Genomic DNA, 23,410 nt, shown 5'->3' with positions numbered 1-23,410 from the left:
TCAATAGGCAAACCAAGACAAATGAGCTATTTTCAATCATTGACTTATTCAAAAGAGTATATTCCACATTTCTTATTCCTCATTTTCAGGGCAACCAAGAACTTAATAATGGTCACATATTCTTTGCTCTGTTTTGTCTCAATGAGTTTGTAAGCCAGGATATTATAAAAAAAAACCGGTTTATATCTCACCAAAAATAAGATTACCTAGTTTTTTCCTGACATAAAACCTCCAGAGTTTTAACTCTTTCATCACCTCCCTTTCCCAATTTGTTTGCTTTTTTTGCTGGTTTGAAAATATTTGCTTGATTTTGTTGGTTTGAATCCATTTGACATTTGATGTTTGTTTTTTTTTTCTGTTGGTTTCCCTCAGTCCAGCAGCTCTCTTTAGTTCAGGCCCCAGAGCCGGCAAAGCCATCCATGCAGCTAGCTGGAAGAAGCTGGGGAGAGGGAGCACGTGGATTGTTTGGCTTTGAGGACGGCTACCCGCTTGGGCGGATCGTGACCCAGCGGCCCCGGATCGATCCGGGTATGACCGACCATGACACGAACTCCGGGTCCCATATCCCGGCATTGTTGCGCAAGTTTGAGCGCCACGGGTTTCGCCACGTCTACTCGCCCCATGATCGGACTTGGCAGCGAAAGTACTTCAAGAACCTGTCCAAAGAAGACATCTGTCGGGAAATCCGCATTCCGTGCACGCCCCACAATTTTCAGGCCATTCAAAACTTTTGGAAACACAGTCGCCACAGTTGGTTGAGTCTTCATCCCGAAGAGCGGAACCACCCGCCCGATGCCCGGGCCGCCCGGGCCGCCCGGGCCGCCCGGGCCGGGAAAAAGGAAAAGAAACCAGGGAAAAAAAGCCATAAAGGGGCCGCCAGGGCCAAAGGTCGACCGCTTCAGCCTCAAACCGTTAATCCAAGTCCACTCGCGGCCTTGAGTGACCCACCGCTTCAAAAGCAGGCCCACCCACGGAAAACCCGATCGCTATCACCGCCTCGAGAACAAGTCGGCCCTTCGTCCTTCGACCATGCCCAGCCAGCCCCTTGGGCCCCACAGGGTCTAGACTGGGGCGGGTATCCCTGGCTGCCCCCCTTAGCCGCTCACCACGAATTCCCGGACGCTCGGCGTGCCTATCCAGACCCGACGCCCTTTATGTCGATCCCACCCTATGCCAGCTATGGCTACTCGCGACCCCCAGCCTATGGCCTCGGTCACAATCCATACCACGTGTCCAAGTAAGTATCATTCCTTCTTATTGGTCATGGGATCACTCGGCCGGATGGTTAACCTACCCATAACTATCCAGTCAAACATCCCAACCTATTTTCGTGGCTCTTGAACCGAACCAAAGGGTTGCCGAACCAAAGAACCAAAGGAAGCTATGACTTTTCACGGACCGTGAGTGTATCTTGTTAGTTAAAGTTAGAGAAAAAAGGTACTGCTGTACATGCCATCCGCCTTGGCCGTACATATGACTTTTCACGGACCGTGAGTGTATCTTGTTAGTTAAAGTTAGAGAAAAAAGGTACCGATCGGGATGCAGTAGTATACTAACTAATTAAAGATGCTTCCAAGCACCTAAATTTTCAGCCATGGTCTGTCAAACGGGTAAAACAATGGTTTAGTTTACTTGAATGAGTCAAGATTCACTGATTTTTTCGGAGCCAAATGCGCCAACTTCTTACTATTGGTAATAGATGTTGGACCAATACGGAGTGGATAGTAGTAGTTTGAGGTTACGAAACGATTCGTTTGGTTGGATATTACTTTGGTCAACTGTAGTCTGAAAGATGTCCAAAAATTATTGCTACTTGAAACTAGCCAGTGAGTCATCCCACGAACTTCTGGAAATATGGACTGAACGAGTTTCCCGCCAAATTGGCCTACTCTTGTTGGTCATAGCGACTCCGAGCCACTTTTCAAAATAAAATAAAAAATGTAGATCCCTTCAATTATGGGCAGGTCATTCTTGTATTATTTACTTCTAAAGTAGGTTGTTTCAAAATTATGATGTCAAAAGCTAATGTAGCTGACCCCGAGCAGGCCGAAAAATCAAATTTCATGAAGTGATTACTACATCACTTTGAAGCAATCCCGTGAGTAGTCCAAACATAGTTTTGAACTCAGATTTGGCCACGATCACCAATTTGACAAGACGTTGCGATCCTTTCTAGAAGTAATTTTCAATAAAATGACTGGTTCAGAAAATACGAAGCTTTCGTTTCCGTTTCCAGTCCACATCTTTAGAAGTCCGTGGTCCGCAGTATTGCATGACAACGAATGCGGATTTTCTTTGTCAAAAAAGCCAAAGCATACTTTTTCCGTTCTCTGCGTATTGAAACCTGATTTATTTTCAATAAACTATTTCAGTTGTAAGAAGCAATTCAAGATGCGGAATCCGAATATTTGGTAGTATGTATTTGAGATTTTCTACAAATCTGGGTGGGCTTTACTCCTCAAACGATCAAAGTAAAATTTGAGTTGCTAAATTTCCTTTGGCGGTTTATTGAAGAAAACTAATTGAATAGTCAGACATTTCAAGAAGTTGAAAAAACAATATGTTTTCAATCCAATCCGGTCAAACAGTTAAAAATATCTATTTCTTTAGGTGATTGTAAAATACAGTAATTTTCTTTTATTTATCAGTCATAACTATTGTATCACATCACGAATTTCTAGAAATAGATTTAGTATGTCATCTATTAGTTGAGTTGATATTTTAATGGGATGCATTTCATAGCATTACGTTTGTGCAAAGCATTTCTCAACTCACTCCAATGAGTAGCTACCGTAGCTAGCAATGAAAGTGGTTCCACAAATTTTGCTTGCAAGAAAAATGCGAAGATGTGTTTGGTTATTTCTGTTAAGACTTGACAAGGTGTCTTAAATAACGTCACGTATTTGTCGGAATATGACGTCGATGTTGGTGTGGCCAATTTCTTATTGAACCGTTATTCTGATTGGATCCAAGTTGTCGAGTTCTGACCTGACCGGTGCCGAAGTAATCGGCGTCAAATTATTTGTTTCAGTCGCCATGCTAAGAAGAGAGACCGTGATGAAATTCGCGAACAGTCCGTGGCCCTCTCCAAAGCACGTGAAGACGTAGAAAAGGAAATTGATTTGATGTTGGAAAAGCAAAAGACGATGAGTAAAGTTCAAAAGCTCAAGGATCGGTTGCGTGACAAAACGGCTAGTTTGCCCACCGCTTCCAGTGATCTCAACCATGAACCGGAGGAGGCCAATGTTCCAAGCTCGCGGGACGATGTGGCCCATGGTCCGGGTTCGAACTGGTCAGCAGATTCTATGTCCGTTCCAGTTTCGGTTATAATGAATACCTTTGAAACATATCTTTCAGGCATTTGAATGCCGATATTCAACTCAGCAGTGAAGATTATCGTCTTGTTGGAGCCGGTGTTGTTCCAACCACTACCTCTGATGTTCCCGATCCCGTGTTGGAGAATCCGACTTCGGTGGCAATTTACTCAAAGACGACCGAGGAGTCAGACAAAACCATAGGTGAGTTTGAGTATTCTGGGTGGTTGAGGTCTTGAGAGGTCTTAGAGTTCGAAGCTGGTATGATGGTATGATGTTTAGAGCTGGTTAAGGTCAACTCCCGACATCACAGTGTGAACCCACGATATGTGGGGAGAAAACCCTTGCTTTGCTTGTGGTTTCTCGCTCAGCTGCTGCTCGGCTACAAATCTTCTGGCTAGGTTTTGTAGCTAGTGTGATGTTTAGACCTGTCAAGTAAAATGTCATCCTAGGTCATATATAGGTCAATGCCGAGGCAATTTTGGAAGGGTTTTTTCGACACCCTGTTCTATATGCCAAATGTCCAGAAATATCCTATATACTTTGTGAAAAGCCAAAACTTTCCATTTATCGCCATTGCTTCGAAGATTTACGATTGGTAGAAAACAAAAAGTGTTCCAGGTCTTTTTTCAAACTTCGTTCGCGCAAATCTTTAAGTTGCCCTTCAACGACTAGTCAAGTTTCATGGGCCTTCAGTGTCGAATGATAAAGATACTCCGGGTCTGTCCTACTGTTCGTTACCGTGATATGTAGTGTTGGTGCAATAGGGTGCTTGAGCCAAAATGTCGGTTTTGCTGTTACGATTGATGATCGCCTGAAATATGACGAAAGGACGAAAATTAACATAATCTTGCGTTCTTCTTCAAGTAACCATTGTCCAAGGTCGCTTTGCTTTATTTTTACATCAGCTTAATCGAACAACGAATGCAAACATTGTACCATATGAACTACACAGACTGAATGGCTTGGCCCAATTCACGGATTCACGGCGAACGGAAGCAAACTTTCTCATCTCATAAACCGTTTACTTTATTCTAAAGAAGCACTTAATACGGCCACAAAATCTTGTTGAATAGATAAAGCGGACCAAGTTTGAGCCCAAAAATTTTCTTTGGGAGCTCAGGAGATAATGTCCAAAGTTATGCAGTAGTCACTACATAAAATTCGAATTTTCGGCCTGCTCTCGGTCAGCTGCTTGACAAGAACCATTTGAGAAGTAAATGATGTAAGAATGACCTGCCTTTCATTGACGATCTACATTCCATATTTTATTACTTTAATTCGAAAAGTGACTCAGAATCACGGGCAGGCCGATGTGGCGGAAAGCTTGTTCACGGTCCATATTTCTAGAAGTTCGTGCCCAATCCTAGTAATCAAACACCACAAGACGGCGAGCTCATTCGTTTTGTGCAAAGTTTTCTTTTAATTTCGAGAAGCACAACTTCTAACCAAGTCCATCGCTTAGGCTGAAATTTCAAATACCTTGCCAGAGTGACCTGGAGCGATTCGTTTGAAGAAAAACGCCACACGTTGAATAGAAACGGAATTTGAATTACAAGTCTTACTGTCCCCGTTCATATTCCAGGCGTTCTTGATACTTTCCTTGATTCGGTAACAGCGAGTCACGAGAAGTTGAAACAGAGTGAAAAGCAAAGCTTTGCTTTTGACCCGGCCAACGCTTAATGAGAATAACACACCCAATACGGTGTCTGAAAGAGGTTCAAGGCTTAACCATGTTGGATAGTTGGATTACTTTTTGTCTTTCGTGCATGAGAGAAGCAGTTCCTAAATGAGTCATTCTCTACTGTGATAAAATGGTTAAGTCGTTCGTGTCATGGGAAAATTTGAACCTTTGTGCATCAAGCTAAATTTAACGTGGAACTCTCCTTTATTGATTTGTGAGTATTTTTTTATCATGAAGCTAATAAGATGTGAGCCAAACCTGTGCTATTAGTTAATACAGGGAATCAGTCATGTATTTCATCAATATTGTTCAGGTGATGGAGGTGGTAAATACATGCTTTGAAATGAAAACCTTTTTGCTAGAACACCCTGTACATAGATCCAAGAGGTGGGTAGCGGTAACCGTTCGCAAAATTATGGTTAGGGCAGCAGAATAGTAATGGAGACTGAAAGAAATGTCCACCCAAAATCGGAATGCAATTTTCATTCCAGAATGAATGTAAAAATGGATGATGGTTTCAGTGTAAAACTAGCCTCAGGAATGGACGTGAATTGATGTCCTTCTTTCAGGAGAAGCCAATCCCCAGCCTCGAATCGCCAATGCTCCCCAATGGAAAGAAGTGGGTTGGTGGCAAGAGAGGGCCAGGAAGGCTCGATTGGTGTCCGAAACTCGTGAAATTGAAGGTAGCCACATACCTATTCGGTAAGTTGTTTTTTCGTACGAACCAATCATTCCAGAATTTAAAAGGAGCGGACAATTTTCAGGAAAAGGTTGACAACCTTCTCTCCCGCTGAACACCCACCTCCTACTCGTGCCATGTCTGATGAAGACCGATCAAAGTATGAGAGTATGGTGTGGCGTCTTAATCAAACCATGGTGAAGAGTAAACAATCTGATCTGAGTGAATTCGTGGACTGTCCCACGTCCATGAAACGCGTTCTGATGTCCAAATTGTTCAACGAGCATCGTAGTAGCATTTCTCAAAGGCTTGATAAGCTTAGGTTCAACGGCAAAACTTACCAGTCTGACAACGATTTAGAACTGATCAAGGACCTGGAAGAAACTGCTTTGGAATTGGAGGAAGTGGACTTAGAGGCTCTACCGGATAGCTTTGTGCAACAAATCGAGCAATTTATTATCCAAGAGAAATTTGCCGTATCTCAACCTGAGGCAACTGCTAATAATCGTGATAACCTTGAAGAGCCCGATGAGGAGATTGTTGAGGTACCCATTCCTCCCAAACCGCCTGTTCTTCTAATTGATCTAGATACAGACGCAGTTGCCCCCTCGCCAAATCAAGTAAATATTCGAAGAGAAGGGGAAAGTATTAAAACGTCTGGTTATTGTTCCCAGGAGAAGCAACGTGATGTGACGGTACCTAAGGGGAATGAACAAAACTCGGGGGTTTCTCCACAAATTTCTATGAATGCAAATAGTCCATTAGATGATCTTCTGCGAATCCATCTTGAAGAAGAAACGCTATTACTTCAGAATCGGAGGCTTTGCGATGAATTGCGCAAGAATAATGACCAACTCCAATATCTTCGTGAATTGCGAATGATTCGCTTGGCTTCCGAAAGAAACTGATACGGGTTCCCGTGAAACCATTAGTCAAATGGATGGATGTTCCAATCAAGGAGCCATTCCGGTCTTCCAATAAAAATGTATATGACAGTTGAGGGACAATATATGCTTTTTTTATTTAGAACACAACAAGACTTGATGATAGGAAGTGATCATAAAGATGGTATGATTAAGTACGCAGTTATATATTAATGATACCAATATATAGCTAGAGAAGAAATACAACTCTTTATATGAATACTACTTCAGCTCTCGCCACACTTTGAATGCTGGAGACCTAGATCTCTAAAAACATAACAAGGGTTCCAAGGCTCTATTGAGGCCAACAATGCTCTGGACGAATCCAGAACTGAGTCAATCAAGATCACGATTTGGTACCATGACTATAAAATGAAGCATTACGTAGGTACGGAGGCCCGAGGAGAAGTTCGGCAAATACTAAATGACTCGCAGAAGGTTATAAAGAATGCCAAATGGACCAGGCCCCAACTTCTACGTTGACAACCAAGAGTAAAAACAATAACATTCAGCGAAAAATTCTGATTTCTATGGAATGTCCCTTGAGCGCCGATCCTACTTGTTTCTGTACGGAACTTATTTTGTTCGAATCATTTCGTCGGTGATGGGGGCCTTGCCATAAACAAATGTAATCAAAAGGAAATCGGAGCTCAAGAGAGCTTACCACATAATGAAGAGCAATATTACCACATTTGTGGCTGAATTAAAGAGCTAAAAACCTATTGTGATCGGGACAGAGAGAGGAGCTGATTTGTTACGGACAATGAGAAGAGGCTTTAAAAGAAGCTGGCAATTGGCCAAAGAGCAAATAATGCCCATGGGGATGTTCTTTTTGGGTTGTACTCGTGGAAAAAAGACGAGGGAGAAATAGAGCGCGAGTGCAAAATATAAGTTTAGGCATGATGATGTTGTCTTGGGAGATGAAACATGCATGCGGTGACGAGGTCAGACGGGAAAGAGGAAAGCAACAAGGACCTAGTTTTCACGTCGGAAGTTTATCAAATGAATGAACCTAACATTCAAGCTCATCATTGGCGTTGTTGTGGTTATTGTTGTTGCGGTTTTGTCTTATTCGGATTCCTCCGCAAGCGAACTTGAATGCATCAGAGATCTTGGGAACACAAGGGAATCATCGATCATCGGGCACAGATATCCAAAGCTCAAGTGTGAGACCCTTCGGATTGCTTATTTCAAGAGCCTGCCCGCTCGATCGTTGGCCATTTTCACCCGAGACTCATTCGATTGAGCCTAAAACAATGCAATAGCATAAATGAAAGCGTTGCAAAGTGATCATAGAGAGGGCCAAAATGTGCCATGTATTGAGTTTTTATGTTTGTTCTAGCCGTCTCTACTGATCAGAATCCATCTTGTATACACTACACACCTTAAGGTTTATCCTGTCGAGTTGTGAATTCTGATTGGACACCTCTGTTCCCATGTCTGCTGCCATATTCCGCAGGTTACCAATCATTGTGCTCACTTGTTGCATATTTTCTTCCATTTCTTCTTCGCGGTCGTCGTTCGTGATCCTGAAGAAGTGAAACTCGATTAACAAGAAACTTTATGGCATAAGTCAAAAGAGTATATTATTAACTATCCTAGTAGTGAGAACTCGAATATGAAATGAACAACGAGCTGGTAGATTAGCAAAGATCGGATCGGATCTCCAACTCTTATATGGTTCCGTCCGGCGAGGTGAAATACAAATCGTCAGTTCAAAGCTCATCGCACGTTCTGTCCAAGCAAGGGTCGCATTCCAATCATTCCCCAAAGGGCCAAAGGGACGTTTGTTAGTTAATCAGCATGAGCGCCAAGGCCTCGGTCAAATTTACAACTTTTACAACCTAGGCAGCTAGTCGTTGGGCTTTGTGTGTCATTTCCTCAGCATCATCATAAGATGTGCGACGAGCAGAGCGGTCCATTAGTAATAGGAAGAATTTACTGTAGCTAAGAAAGAAAAAAACCAATTTCAGTCTCGAACTTTGTCGTTCATGCTTTCATTACCACTACGATCCTTGTGGTTTGGTGAATACTTTGTGCTCAATGCAACGTTGGGATGTGACAGGAAATATCCTATGTCGTTTCATATGTTTCTACTATCTATGAAATATTACATGACCCAATCAGCCATTCATGGTCAAAAATAATTCCTTTGTTGGATGTTTACCACTACTAAAATGTACAGATAACGTATTGAGGTTCATTTTCATTCCCATGAAACATGTTGACCATCGCTGTTTTTCCGGAAGTGATCTTGATGTGCCATGTCTAAATATTTATCAGTACATACACTTGAGTGAAAAAATCGGAAGGTCAAGGGCGTATCTGCCACTTAAATATGCTGTACATGTAAGAACGGACACAATAGTAATAAGTATTTCATTCCCTAGCGAATCATGGATGAGCTGTTGCGTTTTGACGGTTTTAACTGCCTTTTGCCGCTCAAACTCTATTGAATATGAGAAATCGCCTCGGATTCAAGGAGTAGCGCGAATATAACTTTTGAAATGAATAACTAAATATCTTTTATAATTGAAGAAAGTTCACGAGTGAAGAACATGTCTCGGAACTTGAAAAATTCAGAAAATGAATTTATAGATCCGATAGCTACGAAGTGTGGGCCTATTTCCTCTACTATTGATGAGCCACAGACAGTATAACCAGCCACATAGCCATGTATGATTTTTGCAATGGTCTTGATTTTTTTTGTCGTCATTACTTGGTCTGGTCGTATGATTATAAGAAGAGTAAAACAAGATTCAAACCGAGGATTACGTTTCACCATGCCCTCAGCCTGAAGAAGCTCAAATACAAACTAAAATCCTTGTCTCAATTAGGATTTACCGGAAAAAGAAATTGGAAAGAAAATGAGAAAAAATGATCACCGGATTTCAGCTTTCAGCTTGCTCGCTACGTGTATGTAGTAGTTGCAAATAGAAAAAAGGTAGTGCTCTAAGGTTTGTCAGCACAACAACAACGGTATTCGGTATGTTTGATGGTTTCAAGACCTTTCAAGTTAGCCTGGGCGAAGAGCGTTAATCCTATTAACATCATATTGCCACGGGTATTCGCAGCTAAAAGAGATCGTATGTACCACGTCATCAGTCTTGAAGTCACAAGGCCATTTCAATTCACATGAATACATGTTTTAACAGTGTCACTAGGGGGCGAAGGAGGAGCGGCTGTTATTGAATATCCTTGGGGGGTTTGGAATGTTAGACCTGTCAAGAAAATGGTATTCCCTCTTCTGCACACCGTGCTCAAAATATATTTTTTAAGGAAATACCAAACGACAATATGGCATTTTTCTAGCCTGTAAGATCATGAAGAATAACTTTGATTGTTACATTTCATGGAATTCTAGCTCATAACTTACATACCTAAAATATACCTTAAAATGCAATATAAAAAAACATTCCACTTAGGTAGTATTTGAATATAAACTAGGCTATGATCTATTTAGACGCTACTGATTTATGTGCATTTTAATGGTCCTGTGTTCACCAGTTTTACGCCAAACCAGTTTTATATGGACCCGAATGCCCAGACAATTAATATAGAGTTTTTAATGTCATGAAGATCACGTTTCTTTTTTTCTAGTTTCAAAATACTTCACTAAAAGTAAAGGCTCTGAGAATGTAATTTTTTCGGCATTATTAAAATGGCACCTTGCAGTAGTTATTAGTCATGCAATCACTTCAATTCTGTAGAAGATACACACAATCTTATGTAGTTGGGCTTTTACTGAAGATTTTATTGACTTGAATGTTTGAGACCTAAGAGGTTCTCTTAAAAATATTCTTGATTATTTAAGTAGATCTGCTTTTAATAGGCAGAACATGAACTTAGAAAAGTTTACATTTTTGTGGATTTCAAGTGCCAGTATACAAAACTTTTGAGTTTATGCGAGCACAAGTAAAATATACACTTTCTTTTGTATATATATCTGGGACACATTGGAGTCAAAACCGAAGGAATAGATCCAATCACATCTGCATATTTCAACAACAGTAGAATATATCTTTATCCTGATTTGTATTCAAGTCCTGCACCCCTTCGCCCAATTTCCATTAAAGAGGTTTTTTTATGATTACAGTTTCTAAGATGTCTTTAGGTATGAGCAAAAATTTCATTAATCAAAAAGGAAAATCCTGATAAGTTTGTGGGCTTGAAAAGTACCAAGATGTGTTTGGGTATTCCCCGCGAAACCTGATAAGGCTTTTCAATCGCCGTGTCGTCACAATGTCAAGATTGAGTCGGTACTTACTTGGCCACATAGCCCCCTTGAGGTCCCATCCCACCCATTTGGGTGGGAGGCGGCCCTCCACCTCCAACGCCTCCATCTTCCCCGCCTTTCCAAACGGCGTCGTCTTCTTTGAACTCATTCGATCTGAAAGTACAGCACCAAATAGTGTTTGATTGCCCGCTAGGTCGCCACCCAAAGTCGTGACAGTTTGGTTTACGAAGAAATCGTCCTCGGTGATCGAGCTTACTTCTTCCAGAATTTGGGGAAAATCCCACAACAAAGTTCCATTCCTTTGAGAGCCTTCTCGGCAATCTGCATATCCGCGTTGATAGAATCCAAGCCGCCCTCGATTTTTTCCAATTGTTCTGAAGGAAAAACGAGTGGGATCCAGTTCAGTTTCAGCGATCAATGAACTTTCAAGAAAACGAAGTACTGACAGGGAGGAACAAACAAAGAAAAGGAAGAGAAGCAAGTTTTGCATCGCGTACTTTCGGCATTCGGGACACACTGATAATATGTTGGAAGTAACCGTGAACAGAATCTAGGTCAAAAGATTCCTTGAGTATGGCAACAGGCATGTCAGGATGGAAAGGAGCGTGGCGAACCCCTTCGTGAACAACGGGTGCCCTTAGAGAAGTCTGAATTGGAACATGAGGGACAAATCGTGAGGCAGCACATCACTGACATTAGTAAAACCGTTCAAAGTATTGACGTGAGCATCACGCACATCTATTGAGAGTACGTCATGTCTAGTCGAGAAAGAGTCAACAGGCAACACACTAGAGATATCGAGATGTGCAACATTGGCAAACAAACCTGGAACCTCTTTTCTCGTTGGGTAGTGCATTTCAAATCTCTGTCTACGTACATTCCCTACCATTTCCCTTTACTACTAGGCTTTAGAGTTAAGTGAGTGGTGGTGATAGCTTCTCCGTTCTGCAACTGACTTTTGCCTCGAGGAAAGTGTGTGTGTGAGCGAGGCAGGAACAGAAGGCAGAGTTAAAAGTTTTCACTCAGAAAATGTATCTTTTTCCATTATTTAACTGATTTAGTTCGAAAGGTCAACAACTGTAGGGTGGTGGTAGTGCATCTGCCTTTCATTTCGCTATCCTAGTTCAATTCCTGAAGTCCATAATGCTTCTTAGTGGTGGTTGGATTAGAGCATGAGTTGCTGCTTTGCTACCTTAAATGGTCAATCCAGGGGATAAGGCAAGAACTAAAAATGGTTGTGATGTGGAACAGGAATACTCTTACTTTGGGAAATTCATCATCAGTTGACAGCCCAAGTACCAAGAAAGTTGCCATCTGACTCAGTAAAAAGCAAAGCGAAAAATGATAACAAATGAAGCTTTCGGTCCAACGATATTCTATTTATGAAATTGTCACTGTCATTTTAGATTAAAACGCATTCCTTTCATTTCTTACATAATTATCTTATGCTAAAACTCTAAACTAGCTCTAAATCAGGAACTTTCGATAAATTCAATCAAGGTAAGATAACTGGGAATTATATCATTAAAAAAATCATTTTTTTTCCTTGTAAGTCATGTTTCATACGGTATGGTGGTATCCCTTTTGACTTTTGCTGGGCTAAATTATTGTTATGACAAAATATGCATAACTTCGCCAATTGTCATGTTCAATCCTCCTCTTACAGTTAACTGACTTTGTGCCATGTTATGTAGTCATTTGACAGGGCAGGGCTTTTGACCCAGGCGTTTACTTGAGCTGAAATTTCGACCTGGAACCAGTCTCATTTGAAGGACAGAATAATGCATTTACGCTTCCAAAGTGTCAATTCTAGACCCTAGCATCCCTGTCCATATTCCAGTGATTCATTGGCATTTTAACCGAGCTGATATGAAAAATGAAGCGAAACATCCCCAAATGCTTAATACTTTTTGAATTCAAATCAGTATCACACGCTTTTTTGCCCTTTTTTTCATAATATTCATCACAATTTTTGGTCTATCCTTGGCCTACAATTTCACTCTCAAATCCTACGTCACGACTCATGACGTAACAACAAAAGATCCCCTGACACGAACCTGATCGATATTTGAGAAAATCTTAATGAATCATCCTTTAATCCCACTTTTTTCCACTGTACAACATGTAAACAAGGTAACAATAGTTTTTGAAATACTGTTTCCTTTTACATTATTCTCATCATCATAACAGTAATAATTCATTTCATAAGTTTGCCCGCTCTTTTATTTGCCGTGGCTACCCGCGTTTCCTCAGAAGAGGCCTAAACAAACGAATAGATTGGTTGATACATGGTTGAAGAGCAATCAAAATGGGATTTCGACCTCGACTTGGTCTATCGTACCTTCTCATAAATGGTGCCAATCTGTTTATTTTGAGTTTCGAGCTCAGTTCCCATGTCGATGGCCATATTCCGTAGGTTACTCACAATTGCAGCCACGTGGTGCATGTTATCCTCCATTTCGTCTTCACGAATATCATTCGTAACACTTGGAAAAGACGATGGTTGGTCAAACATTAGACCTATTATTCTCGTATCTATGTTTCGGCGAAACTTGAATCCCCCGTCCGGCTAACTGACAATGCAACCTACTTGCCAATGAACCCTCCTGTGTGCTGTTGGCCTCCGGAAATACTTGGACGATCCATAGAAATCCGGCGTTGGGACAGGGTGACACCCCCTTGTAAAGCATCCTCGTTTTGAGGCAGACTATTGGCGCCATAGGGTTCCTCGGCCTCTAACCTTGACTTCCTTCTGCATGCATGAATAGATAGCGAACAAAACACATGACAAAGATTGACTTCAACAGCTCCCAGGGACAAGCAATTTGGCGGCCTTAGTACGTTATTTGGCCAAATAGCATCATGAACCATAGAGCAATGAGATGGGCGAGTCGAGTTTGGGGAGTGTGGGAAGAGGTTACCATACCTTAGGAAAGGAAGGCACCGCAAAAGGCCTAAACAGCAACTTTCCATGCCTCGTAGGGCTCTTTCAGCTTGGTGCATTTCAGAGTTTATGTTATCCAAACATTGCTCAATGTGGTCGAGTTGCTCTGTGTGGAGGAAAAGATGCCACACAACATAGAATTAGGATCTTGAACTGCTACACGGCTTTTTAAGACATTCAATTTTTGACAGCTGTTATGAAAACAGTCTCTATCGACCCTAAATTGTGGAATAATTTCAAAAACACAATAATAGCCCATCTGATTCAGTTGTTTTACTTGAAAACAACACATCCATGCACAAAAGAGCGACCCTGATTTTGTTTTGGTACAATGATAATCGGTAAAGCTTATATATCTAATGGAAACTAATAACATCAATATCAACCAGAGTGTGTAAAAACAAGGAAGATGGAAAGATAACAACGGTGTATTTGCTTTAGCATCAGTGAAATATCAATTCGTGGCGGATAACCAAATGAAAGCAACAACTGTCATATGTAATGCGCTGTCAATAAGTAGTCGCAAGAATCATGATTAATAAATGGATGAATGGATGGGGAAATGTTTGTCTGTAGCGAATGTAACGGCTGAAACAGGTGTCAACGCTATCAATCACTTCAATAGAAACTCTGTTCTGCGATTGACTTCGACAATTCGATTCTCCACGTTGAAACTCTACAAATAGGCAGAATGGTGTGAATATGGGGTGGATAGAGATAAATCAACGAATATGGATACTAGATTGGTGCGATGAGTCTCATATACAAAAATAACCTCAGCTATTTCAAAAGTTTCTCTGTCCGCTTGTTGGCCAATCCAATCCTGGCATCTACCAGTTGACTCTGTCGAAAAAAAAATGAAAAACAAAAATTGAAATGAAACAAACAAACATAAGAACTCAATAAATAATTGGAGTAACCACTTCCCGCTACCATTAATGTTAGTAGTTTGCAAAACGTTGGTTAGCTCTTCTAGTACCTTGGTGTTTAATCTATCAATCTGGTTGTTTTGAGTCTCAATTTCGTTGCCCATTTCACTGGCCATGGCTTTTAGGTTGCCGAGAATATTTCCCACGGATTGCATGTTCTCTTCCATTTCATCCTCGCGAGCATCGTTATTGATCCTTTGAATGTACGGACCATCCGATTGAACGTTCCCGCTCGAGGAAGAAGGTTTCGAGCCGTTTTTGGTAGGGGATTTGACATTACTTTTGTCATTGGCTTTGCTCCAGGACGCCTCAGTGTCCTGAACTTTGGATTGTCTGTCAAAACGATATCCGTAAGCCCCATGATCATCCCGTATGCGCCAGGGTGCCTAATGTAACATGCTATGATGTTTCTTGTTTTACCTTCGCCAAGGAAAGATGCACAATCCACACCACTTTTCCATCCCGGTTAAATGTTTCTCTGCTTGCTTCATTTCGGCATTCATGTTATCCATGCCTTCTTCGATTCGATTCAATTGTTCTAAAGTTAAAGTAACCAACGCCAAGGTACTTTAGATAAATGCGCTAAATCTGTGAAACGAAAACTATCTTGGGTTACCTCCTTGGACATCCAGCAACTCCAGCGTTTTAGTTCCGGCTGCTTGACTCTGAATAATAATAAACGAAAAAGCGAAATAAATGAATAAATATGGAACAAAATTAAGCTGGTTTTAGCAACCAAATGGAAAGAGAGATATTCAAGGAGCTCTTGGTGACATAGAATAAGCAACAAAAGATACGCGATATCCACCACCAATTGACATTTGTTTAACAAGATTTGGAACTACTATTTCATGTGTAATACTATTTCAAACTCCATGCTGTAAACCCACATCGCTTATACAACGAAACTTACCTCCTTGATCGTCCAATGCCACCAAAGTTTTAATACCAGCCTCCTTCGACTACGAAAGCATTCATTGTGAGCAACAAATCAATGGTCAGAAAACATAAGAACCCAAACCTTTTTCCCACTAAATTCAAGTCTCTAACAAAAGTCCTTCACCGGCAAGAATACCCTCCCTTTCGAATAATTATTTCAACTTACATCTTCACACATGGAAATCATTCTTCTGGTGCTCTCCAACGAGTCATCCGTGACTTGATTGGACTTGAGCTGGAGGGACTCCAACTCCGTAAGTGGAGGTCCTTCATCACGTTGTCCCTCAGCGGCCATGGTTCTTGGGATGGATCCTCCTTAGCAATCGATCTACGAGCACGGAAGGTCAAACAATCTGAAAGATACCAAGGGAGCACAAGGTCAAAAGGGAAAGTTTCGACCTTTGACGGATTAATTGTTCCCGATTGGCACATATGAAGTGCTGACATCATCAAGAAAAAAGATCATTGGAAAAGCCTTAGATGAGATGCTACCATCGCCTTGGACTCACAATCTCCTATTTAACTTGGTATAATCTGATACTAGGGGGAAGATTTAATTCGCACGAAGAGCGAGCACATAAAGAGACGAGAGCAGCTGTCTGAGTGGATCGGCTACTTGTTACTTCATAGCACCGCTGAGGAGGATGATCTGGAACTGTAAATTGCAACTAAAGCTCTTAATAAACCAAAGAAGACGAACCACAAGGCTACTTCAACATCTGATTTCTAATTTAGTCGATCTAAATCTAGCTTGCTATTTCAACAAAACTATTAGAATAACAACGAAGGTGTGCAGTAAAGACAATTCCAAGACAAATTGAGCGAGTGCCGGAAGGGTTCTACTTAGATTAGATTCACTAACCTGCGACCAGACCAAGACAATATCCGACCAAAAATGCTTCACTTTACACACCCCAATTCGAGATTATCAGTTTTGTTCCGGAATTAGCACCAATAAAGCCAGATATCGACGGTCCTACACCCAACAGTCACAGATCCATCTCGGTCTCGGGTGATCCTTGAAGACGGCCTCAAGATTCTCAGCCGACCTGCCAGTAAAACCACCACAACTTTTTTTGTGCCTTGTAGCTCGTAGTAGTCAGTGAATAAGTGAAAAGCCTTCCTTTCTGCCCGGATGGCCTTCAATACTTAAGGCTTCGACGAAGGGCAACCTCGCGCTTGAAGTAACCAAACTCCGTCATCTCCAACAACCAGGCGAATCGCATTGAAAAGACCCAAACAGGAAGGACAGAAGGTCTCCTTTGGTTTGCGAGGGCCCGGAGGAAGAACGCGACCAATGACTGCACAACGACGATGATGATGGTGGCGACGACCTTGAAACTCCTCCATTTCCTCCCTTTTCTCGGGCCTTCAAGCGTTTCTCTGGCTTTGGCGTCCTCGGCAATTCACGCCTGAGAAGGACTGTAGAACTTCTAAGCCAGGTCCTACTCCGTCCCTCCCACTATAAGGTAAGAAGGGACGGAGGGGGGCAGGGAGGAAGGAACAGGCAGAATGGACGGCTAGATGGATGATGTAGTTGTTGGTAGCGCACAAGAGCAAGGCCAAGCGTGTGGTCCTTGGTTCCACCATATAGCCCGACAGAAATGGAAGAAGCGCATTTACGTACGTCCACAACCGAGGAAAGGGCGTGGGTCTGGTCTAACGTCGAGTACAGCAGATAAGCAACAGTGGATCCGTACCGGAAGGCAGACTTTTCTTTCTTCTAACACACAAGGCCAACTCACTCACACACACCTTGGACCCTTACACGCCTTGGGTCGTGTCTCTCCCCGTTTTTCTATCTTTCTCTGTGTTTCTCTCTCTTCACACCCCTATGTGCCATCGGCTGGCACGACCTAGCAGGACTGATCTCTCGATTGGGTTGGATCCAAATCCGATCCTCCCTCCCCTCCTACCCAGAATAACACGCTCGACACGCATTCGGCCTAGTCTCCTTGGACTCGATCTAGTATGGGTCACGAGACCCAACCGAAATACCCAAATATCCAGACCAACCAACCATATTAGACCAGACAATGATCGGCGGTCCACCAGAAAGACAAAGGGATGCAAGGTCAAGGGGAGGAGGAAGAGGAGGAGGGAGCTCTCAGTCCCCCCCCCCCAAGTATGGTAATCATGGTAAAACCACGGCGAAGGAGGGGGCGAGGAGGTCCATCATTATACTTATCCCAGAGCCGCTCAATTGCTATCCTGCCTTGAGCCTCAAAGGTAAAGGAAGGGCCACAAGGGATCTTGAACCCCCCTTTAAAAAGAGTGGATCACGCATCCGCCGCAAATTGGGTCACGAATCCATCCATCCATCCATCCATCCATGCAGTCATACAGAACAGACTTAAAGCTAGGTCATGGAGGGTGTCACCTTGGCCGGTTGAGCTAGAAACGCGTCTCTGTTCCATGGACACACCTCCCGAGATAAAGGCGAATCAGGATGAGGCGTTACATACCCTGGTCTCTCACGTTGGAAATGTCACACACACCTTCGCCCTTTCGGTGCGCCCACTGGCTGCTGCTCAGTAGGTGATCGGATCCGTCTGGCGTGGCTTTTTTGTCGGTCTGGCGTTTCTCGCTCTCCTGCGTGATGAGCTAAGTCATCTCCGTGGCGAAGGGAGTCGTCCTCACCTGTCTGGTCTTGTCGAATGACAAGGCCGACCTTAGTGCTTCCAGATGGAGGGAGAAAAAAAAGTGCCAAAAATCCGCCTGAAACGGGCGTCAAGAAGAAGTGTGAAATTGTTAGAAATAGGGGATGTCAAGTAAAGGCAATTCAAGGAAAAATGTGGTCCGGCACCCTGATTTTGGGCATTTTGGGGAGAGAGAACTAAGACAAACATCACAGTCAACTCGCACCATTCGCCCATTGAATTTTTAATAATCAAGTGATTTTGAGCGAGTTGTATTACAAAACCCTACTAAACGAGCATGTTTGGTGTTCATCAGTGAACGCACTATCAAATTGGCTGAATACTAAAATGCTAATTGCCTGGACGAGCATGTAAAATGGAAAAAATGTCAAAATCCAATGCATGCACAGTGCGGTTTGGCTGGGCATGTTGTCTTGGATTTTACTCCATGGAATAACGTCAATTGTCCATGAACGCGTTTACTTGACTAGCCCTATACATTTTTAAACCTAAGGTTGCCAGAAGACTTGGAAGAGAAAGAGAAAGACTCCAGCTGATTCTAACGTAATTCTGATTGTGAGGTTGGAACCTAGATGCCATCCTGGTTTGACTTAAGACAAATCATGGTTACATTTTGAGGTTGATTAACGGGTTTCCGTCATGCCATTAGCAATCTCACAGGGCCTGAGATCTACGCATTGGGCATTCAAGGCGTAAATTGGTAACGCTAGTTCGCAACCTCCCGTGATTATTTGTTTGATCCCGTCCCATCAGTCAGATTTTTTCCTCACAGGCCAGTAGGAGAAAAAGCGACTGATTCGCGCGAAAGCTCGTAATATGGAGACTCTGTCCCGCTCCACCAAGAACGACGATAGGTTTGCTGGCCCCGAGTTCTTCTGATTTATCCTGGCGGTAGATGGCGTTACACTTGATCGGCGCGGCGGAACGTAAGATAAATAACGCATCCGTAGAGGGAACGAGCAATTTCCCGACGCCACGGGTTCCAACCTCGATCTTCATCTAGTGACATAAGCCAGGTCCTGTATTCTTGATCCCACAGGAGGGAGTCTCACGACACAGTCTGCGTCCTAGCTTTTTAGAGTTCTTGAGGGTCCAAATGGTTATCCCGGTTATCCCCACATGCACAAGAAATGAAACGTTACTTTTACACATTGCCAACTCGTTTGCTTGTGCTGGGGTACCGTATTGGTAGAGCAACCGCTTTCCAATTTGCGAACCCTGGTTAGGTCCCAGGGAGGCCGAGATCAAGCCTCTTTGCGGTATTTAGTTACAGCATAACTTGCTGCTTTAGTCCCTTTGAAGCCAGTTTCAACCAACCAGATAGTGTCCATGACGATTCCACGGCATGGACTTCAAGGGATGTTGAACGCGACTAGATGATCTTGACTTTCAAAAGGCTAAGAAAGGAACTAATTTACATCTTATGCTGCCTTGAATTAAACCAATCAATGTAGTTTCAATTCATTTGATGACCTATACACCACCAGTGGCCTTTGGATGACCCAATGTTGTTGAACACATCATATGGTAACAATTTATATTTAATTTACAGACCATCAAGTTGCGTGTGATAGATACTAAGAAAAAGGATTTGAAAAATTGTCCGAATGCTTCGCAAAAGCAGAAGTCTCGTCGACACCGAAAGGATGACTGATTCACCTCTCAAAGAACACGTTTGTATCACGGATATTGGAGATTACGCCTTTGCTGGCTGATGGAACTCCAAACAAACTCACAAATTCGAGGGAACTAAATTCGAGGGGGATTACAATACCTCTGAACAATTGCATATGTGAAAGATCCACCCACGATCTACTTCAAACCAATTTTGTTGGGTCCGATCGATGAATTCATTACCCGAGCACATTACCACGTTGACAACGAGGAGAAGTAATCGCATCAATGAAAATACTCGATGTTTTTGGGACCGGTCTTAATGGACAACCGGAAAACCATAGATGCTATTGGATATGGCCTTTCCCAACGAAAGTGACAATTATAACTCCGATGGAACACAAAGTTGCAGACAAATCATGAGCTTATTTCAAGTGTTCGGAATCTGTAGATGTAAAAAATATCACGTCCGAGAACGGCCGAATCCTGATAATGATAGGAAAGATGATCGTCTTTTGTTTTCACTCGCTTTCTTTCGCTCTTCTTCGGCTTGCATTTCACTCTAAAAAAAAGATTCCGACGTAAGAAATAATAAAGGGACTAAATTCGAATGTTTTCAGTTTGGCATACCTGCAGTTTTCTTTGATTTTCCCGAAATGCCTCAATCGGGTCTTCAAATTGTCGATAGTACTCTAGCACTTCTCGGACATCATCCACATCGGAACTTTTGATAGCTAGATAGAATAATGAGAACAAACGAATTTGTCAATTGAAATCGCTCAAACGGATCAGTTTAAATGAAATGACTGGCTTGTTTCTGTCCCCAATTTCAATCTAATCCAAAGAAAGACGTTCGGACTAGTTTCAATTCTCCCGAACTATCAAACATAGCACCATTACAGCAACGCTCTAAATATCGTAGGCCTCAAGGGCATCATGAGAAAGTCTTCGCGTAAAAATATCCCACGACTCCCAAGTCAAGCCTCACTCAGCAAGTTTTTTTGTACAGATCCGCCTCCATTCAATACACTTAATTCTCTCAATTGAACCAATAAGGAGCCAAGGGCTTTTAGTCAAATTATCAACAAATTTCGAGATTTGTTGGACGAAATTGAAGTATGATTTCGCCAAATCACTAATGAATGGCCCTTTTACTCATGTCTTCTTCCCCTTTCCGATATGAACACTGTAGATGCTCGATGTAGAGTGTGACTAGTGCCTAATTAACGCTAGCCCGGGTTTCATACATACCCTGCAAGAGTTGAGCCAATCCAATGAGCGATCGGTCCGAGTTGTCGCCCTCCCACTTGGGCAAGAGCAGCGTGTTATCCCGGCTGAGAGCCACCGAATCTTTATCCCAATCGATTAGGATGACGCGTTTCAGATCGCGATTCAAGGCTTTCAAGTCCTTCGTGTGATGGCCGTTCAGGTATCGAGTGGCATCACGGAAGAGCCGATACATGATGAATTGGTTGTTAGGGTCCAGGCCATCGACAATCGGGTAAAACGTGACAGCATTCTCGGTGGTGTACACGACCAATTCGAACTGAGGATATCCAATTTGGGATAAGAACATATCCACACCGGGACGTTTCTGAAAGCGCCACCCGTGCTTGTGCTAAAATGAGAATCCCATCCGTGAAACCGACACGCCTCACTCATCGGGTCGAGGTAGGTTGGCCAGGAAATGCGCTCCTTACCGTCCAATTGGAGTGAACCATGAGGCCCGTCAACTCAATAAGCACGGTATATTTGGGCTGATGATACGGTTCAGGTAAAGGTTCGGGCAAGAGTTTATCACTGAAAGGCTCTTCCAGGTCCTTCTTGGTCTGGAAAAAGCGGCTCTTGAGCCTTTGATAATGTTGACTGGGAAAGGATAAGGAGGAGAATTCATCTTGGATGACGTTGCCGTCCTCGTCTTTTTCGGGCGTAGCTAGAATTGGCAAGGGGTGAGATTAGCCTGGAACAGCCAGCCAGCCAGCCAGCCAGCCAGCCAGCCAGCCTTATATCAACCTGATATCAACCAGACTCAGCCATTGACTAACCGAAGTAAACGATAAAGCCCACGGCGTAACCGGCCAATACGACGGTGAGAAAAATGTAACCCCGCTTTTGCCACGGGCTTAACGGTTTGGGCCCATCCCCGTTCGATCCCGAGGGCGGTGGGCTCGACTCAGACTGGTCTGACTTGGGTGGCGCCACTGAGCGAGCGGCCATGACTTGATCGGCCAAGCTCGGGCTCGGCCTGGTCGACGGTCCTTGGGACTGGCCACGGGTATCATCGGCCCAACCCCGAAGGACCAGGCTCTGGTAGGCGGGATGGGACCGTGATAACCAGCCACGGCTAGAGCCGGATAGAGGTGAGCCGGTCCAACCGCAATGAAGCGGCCCCGGACAGGCGAGAGCGACGGCGGCCCAGGAGCCCGTAGTTGACACAGATCGAGTGGACCGTTGGGCCATCAGGCAGGTGGCGGCCCGGGTCGGCCCGTGGGCCCGAAAAAGTATGGACAAGGACATGTTCCCACCCCGATGGTATGTATGGACATGAATCCTAGGGATCTGGCCCAGACCAAAGCGACGGGGTTGACGGGGTTCCCACGGTTCCCACGGTTCCCACGGTTCCCGGGGAACGGGATCCAGAAGAATGGAGGAATGGACCCAAAACTCACTCCAAGCCGGACTGAAGGTTCAATGAAATGAGGTTCGAGGCCATGCGGTGTTGACTTTTTTGTTGTCCTTGTAGCAAAGATAACTTCATATATAGATCGATCAAGGGCGCTGCGATCGCATGTTTTCGTCTCAGCTGTCGCTGGTGGAAAAAATGTTTCATTCGTAGTCAAGCTACTTAGGACAACTATGGTGCAAATTTGAATCGTTGACGGCTCGTCCAAATTCAGAGTAGAAACCCCTAATAAGACTCCTTGTCAAGCAATTGCTCTCGTCCAGCACGCTTCATAAAACGGGTTTGAGTAAGTTGTCCGACCACATTTTTAAGAACGAAATTTTGAAGGGGTTAAAATGGGGCTCAAGTTAAAGTTTTCATCCATGTGGTGGAAACACTTAACTGAAACGCAAGGAACAAGCCTGGGTTCAGGCTGACCTCCAGAGGTGTCGGAATGACCTTGTTTACGTATAGGCGCAATCATGTCGCCCACATTCAAGCACATTGTTGGGAGATTGAAACGAAATTCCGAATGCCTCATCATTGCGTTGCAATTTCGGATACATTTTGTTACACTTTCGAGATTTTCGAGATGCGTTGCTAAACAAGGGCAATCAATAGAGTACATGATTTGCTCTACTAATGTCCAAATCTTTTTTTGACATGTTACGTGTATTATGCCCTAAAAAGCATGTTTTTGTATTATTCTACCACTCTTTCTACCTGTATATTTGTAAGATTCAAAAGAAATTAAGATTAAAGAGGAATAACAAACGTTTCATGATAATAATTCAACTTGCCTGAAGCGAGATTTAACGAAATATC

General features: G+C 43.1%; 3 protein-coding genes across 7 annotated transcripts; 1 reads left to right on the top strand and 2 right to left on the bottom strand.

The window, feature by feature from the left end:
• The first annotated feature begins 373 nt into the window (after nt 1-373).
• Nucleotides 374-6,697, top strand: LOC131884367 (uncharacterized). The gene is made up of 5 exons (XM_059232115.1): nt 374-1,237; nt 3,032-3,292; nt 3,358-3,518; nt 5,568-5,700; nt 5,763-6,697. Exons 1-5 carry the CDS (start codon nt 420-422, stop codon nt 6,583-6,585), a joined length of 2,196 nt encoding a protein of 731 aa, XP_059088098.1. The 5' UTR covers nt 374-419; the 3' UTR covers nt 6,586-6,697.
• LOC131884370 (synaptosomal-associated protein 25-like) lies at nt 6,674-18,287 on the bottom strand. 5 transcript variants are annotated; one of them, XM_059232121.1, is made up of 7 exons: nt 18,115-18,274; nt 15,816-16,002; nt 15,624-15,672; nt 11,094-11,211; nt 10,868-10,990; nt 7,985-8,129; nt 6,674-7,848 (listed from the first exon to the last, which is right to left on the bottom strand). In XM_059232121.1, exons 2-7 carry the CDS (start codon nt 15,942-15,944, stop codon nt 7,786-7,788), a joined length of 627 nt encoding a protein of 208 aa, XP_059088104.1. In that variant the 5' UTR covers nt 15,945-16,002; nt 18,115-18,274; the 3' UTR covers nt 6,674-7,785. The 5 variants fall into 5 exon arrangements, with proteins under 5 accessions (XP_059088104.1, XP_059088102.1, XP_059088100.1 ...); XM_059232119.1 differs by lacking the exons at nt 6,674-7,848; nt 7,985-8,129; nt 10,868-10,990; nt 11,094-11,211; nt 15,624-15,672 and adding exons at nt 14,194-14,624; nt 14,761-15,043; nt 15,131-15,248; nt 15,327-15,375 and having other exon boundaries at nt 18,148-18,287; XM_059232117.1 differs by lacking the exons at nt 6,674-7,848; nt 7,985-8,129; nt 10,868-10,990; nt 11,094-11,211; nt 15,624-15,672 and adding exons at nt 14,194-14,624; nt 14,761-15,043; nt 15,131-15,248; nt 15,327-15,375 and having other exon boundaries at nt 18,115-18,253.
• Nucleotides 18,288-20,329: 2,042 nt separating this feature from the next.
• On the bottom strand, nt 20,330-23,223 carry LOC131884368 (mitochondrial import inner membrane translocase subunit TIM50-like). Its single transcript, XM_059232116.1, has 5 exons — nt 21,969-23,223; nt 21,624-21,856; nt 21,175-21,541; nt 20,554-20,657; nt 20,330-20,485 (listed from the first exon to the last, which is right to left on the bottom strand). The coding sequence occupies exons 1-5, from the start codon at nt 22,438-22,440 to the stop codon at nt 20,387-20,389; spliced, it is 1,275 nt and encodes a 424-aa protein (XP_059088099.1). The 5' UTR covers nt 22,441-23,223; the 3' UTR covers nt 20,330-20,386.
• Between the last annotated feature and the right edge of the window lie 187 nt (nt 23,224-23,410).

Source organism: Tigriopus californicus, chromosome 7, assembly GCF_007210705.1.
Source record: "Tigriopus californicus strain San Diego chromosome 7, Tcal_SD_v2.1, whole genome shotgun sequence".
NCBI lineage: Eukaryota > Metazoa > Arthropoda > Copepoda > Harpacticoida > Harpacticidae > Tigriopus > Tigriopus californicus.
Note: the sequence above shows the minus strand (reverse complement) of the source record. Positions and strands in the feature narration are given on the sequence as shown.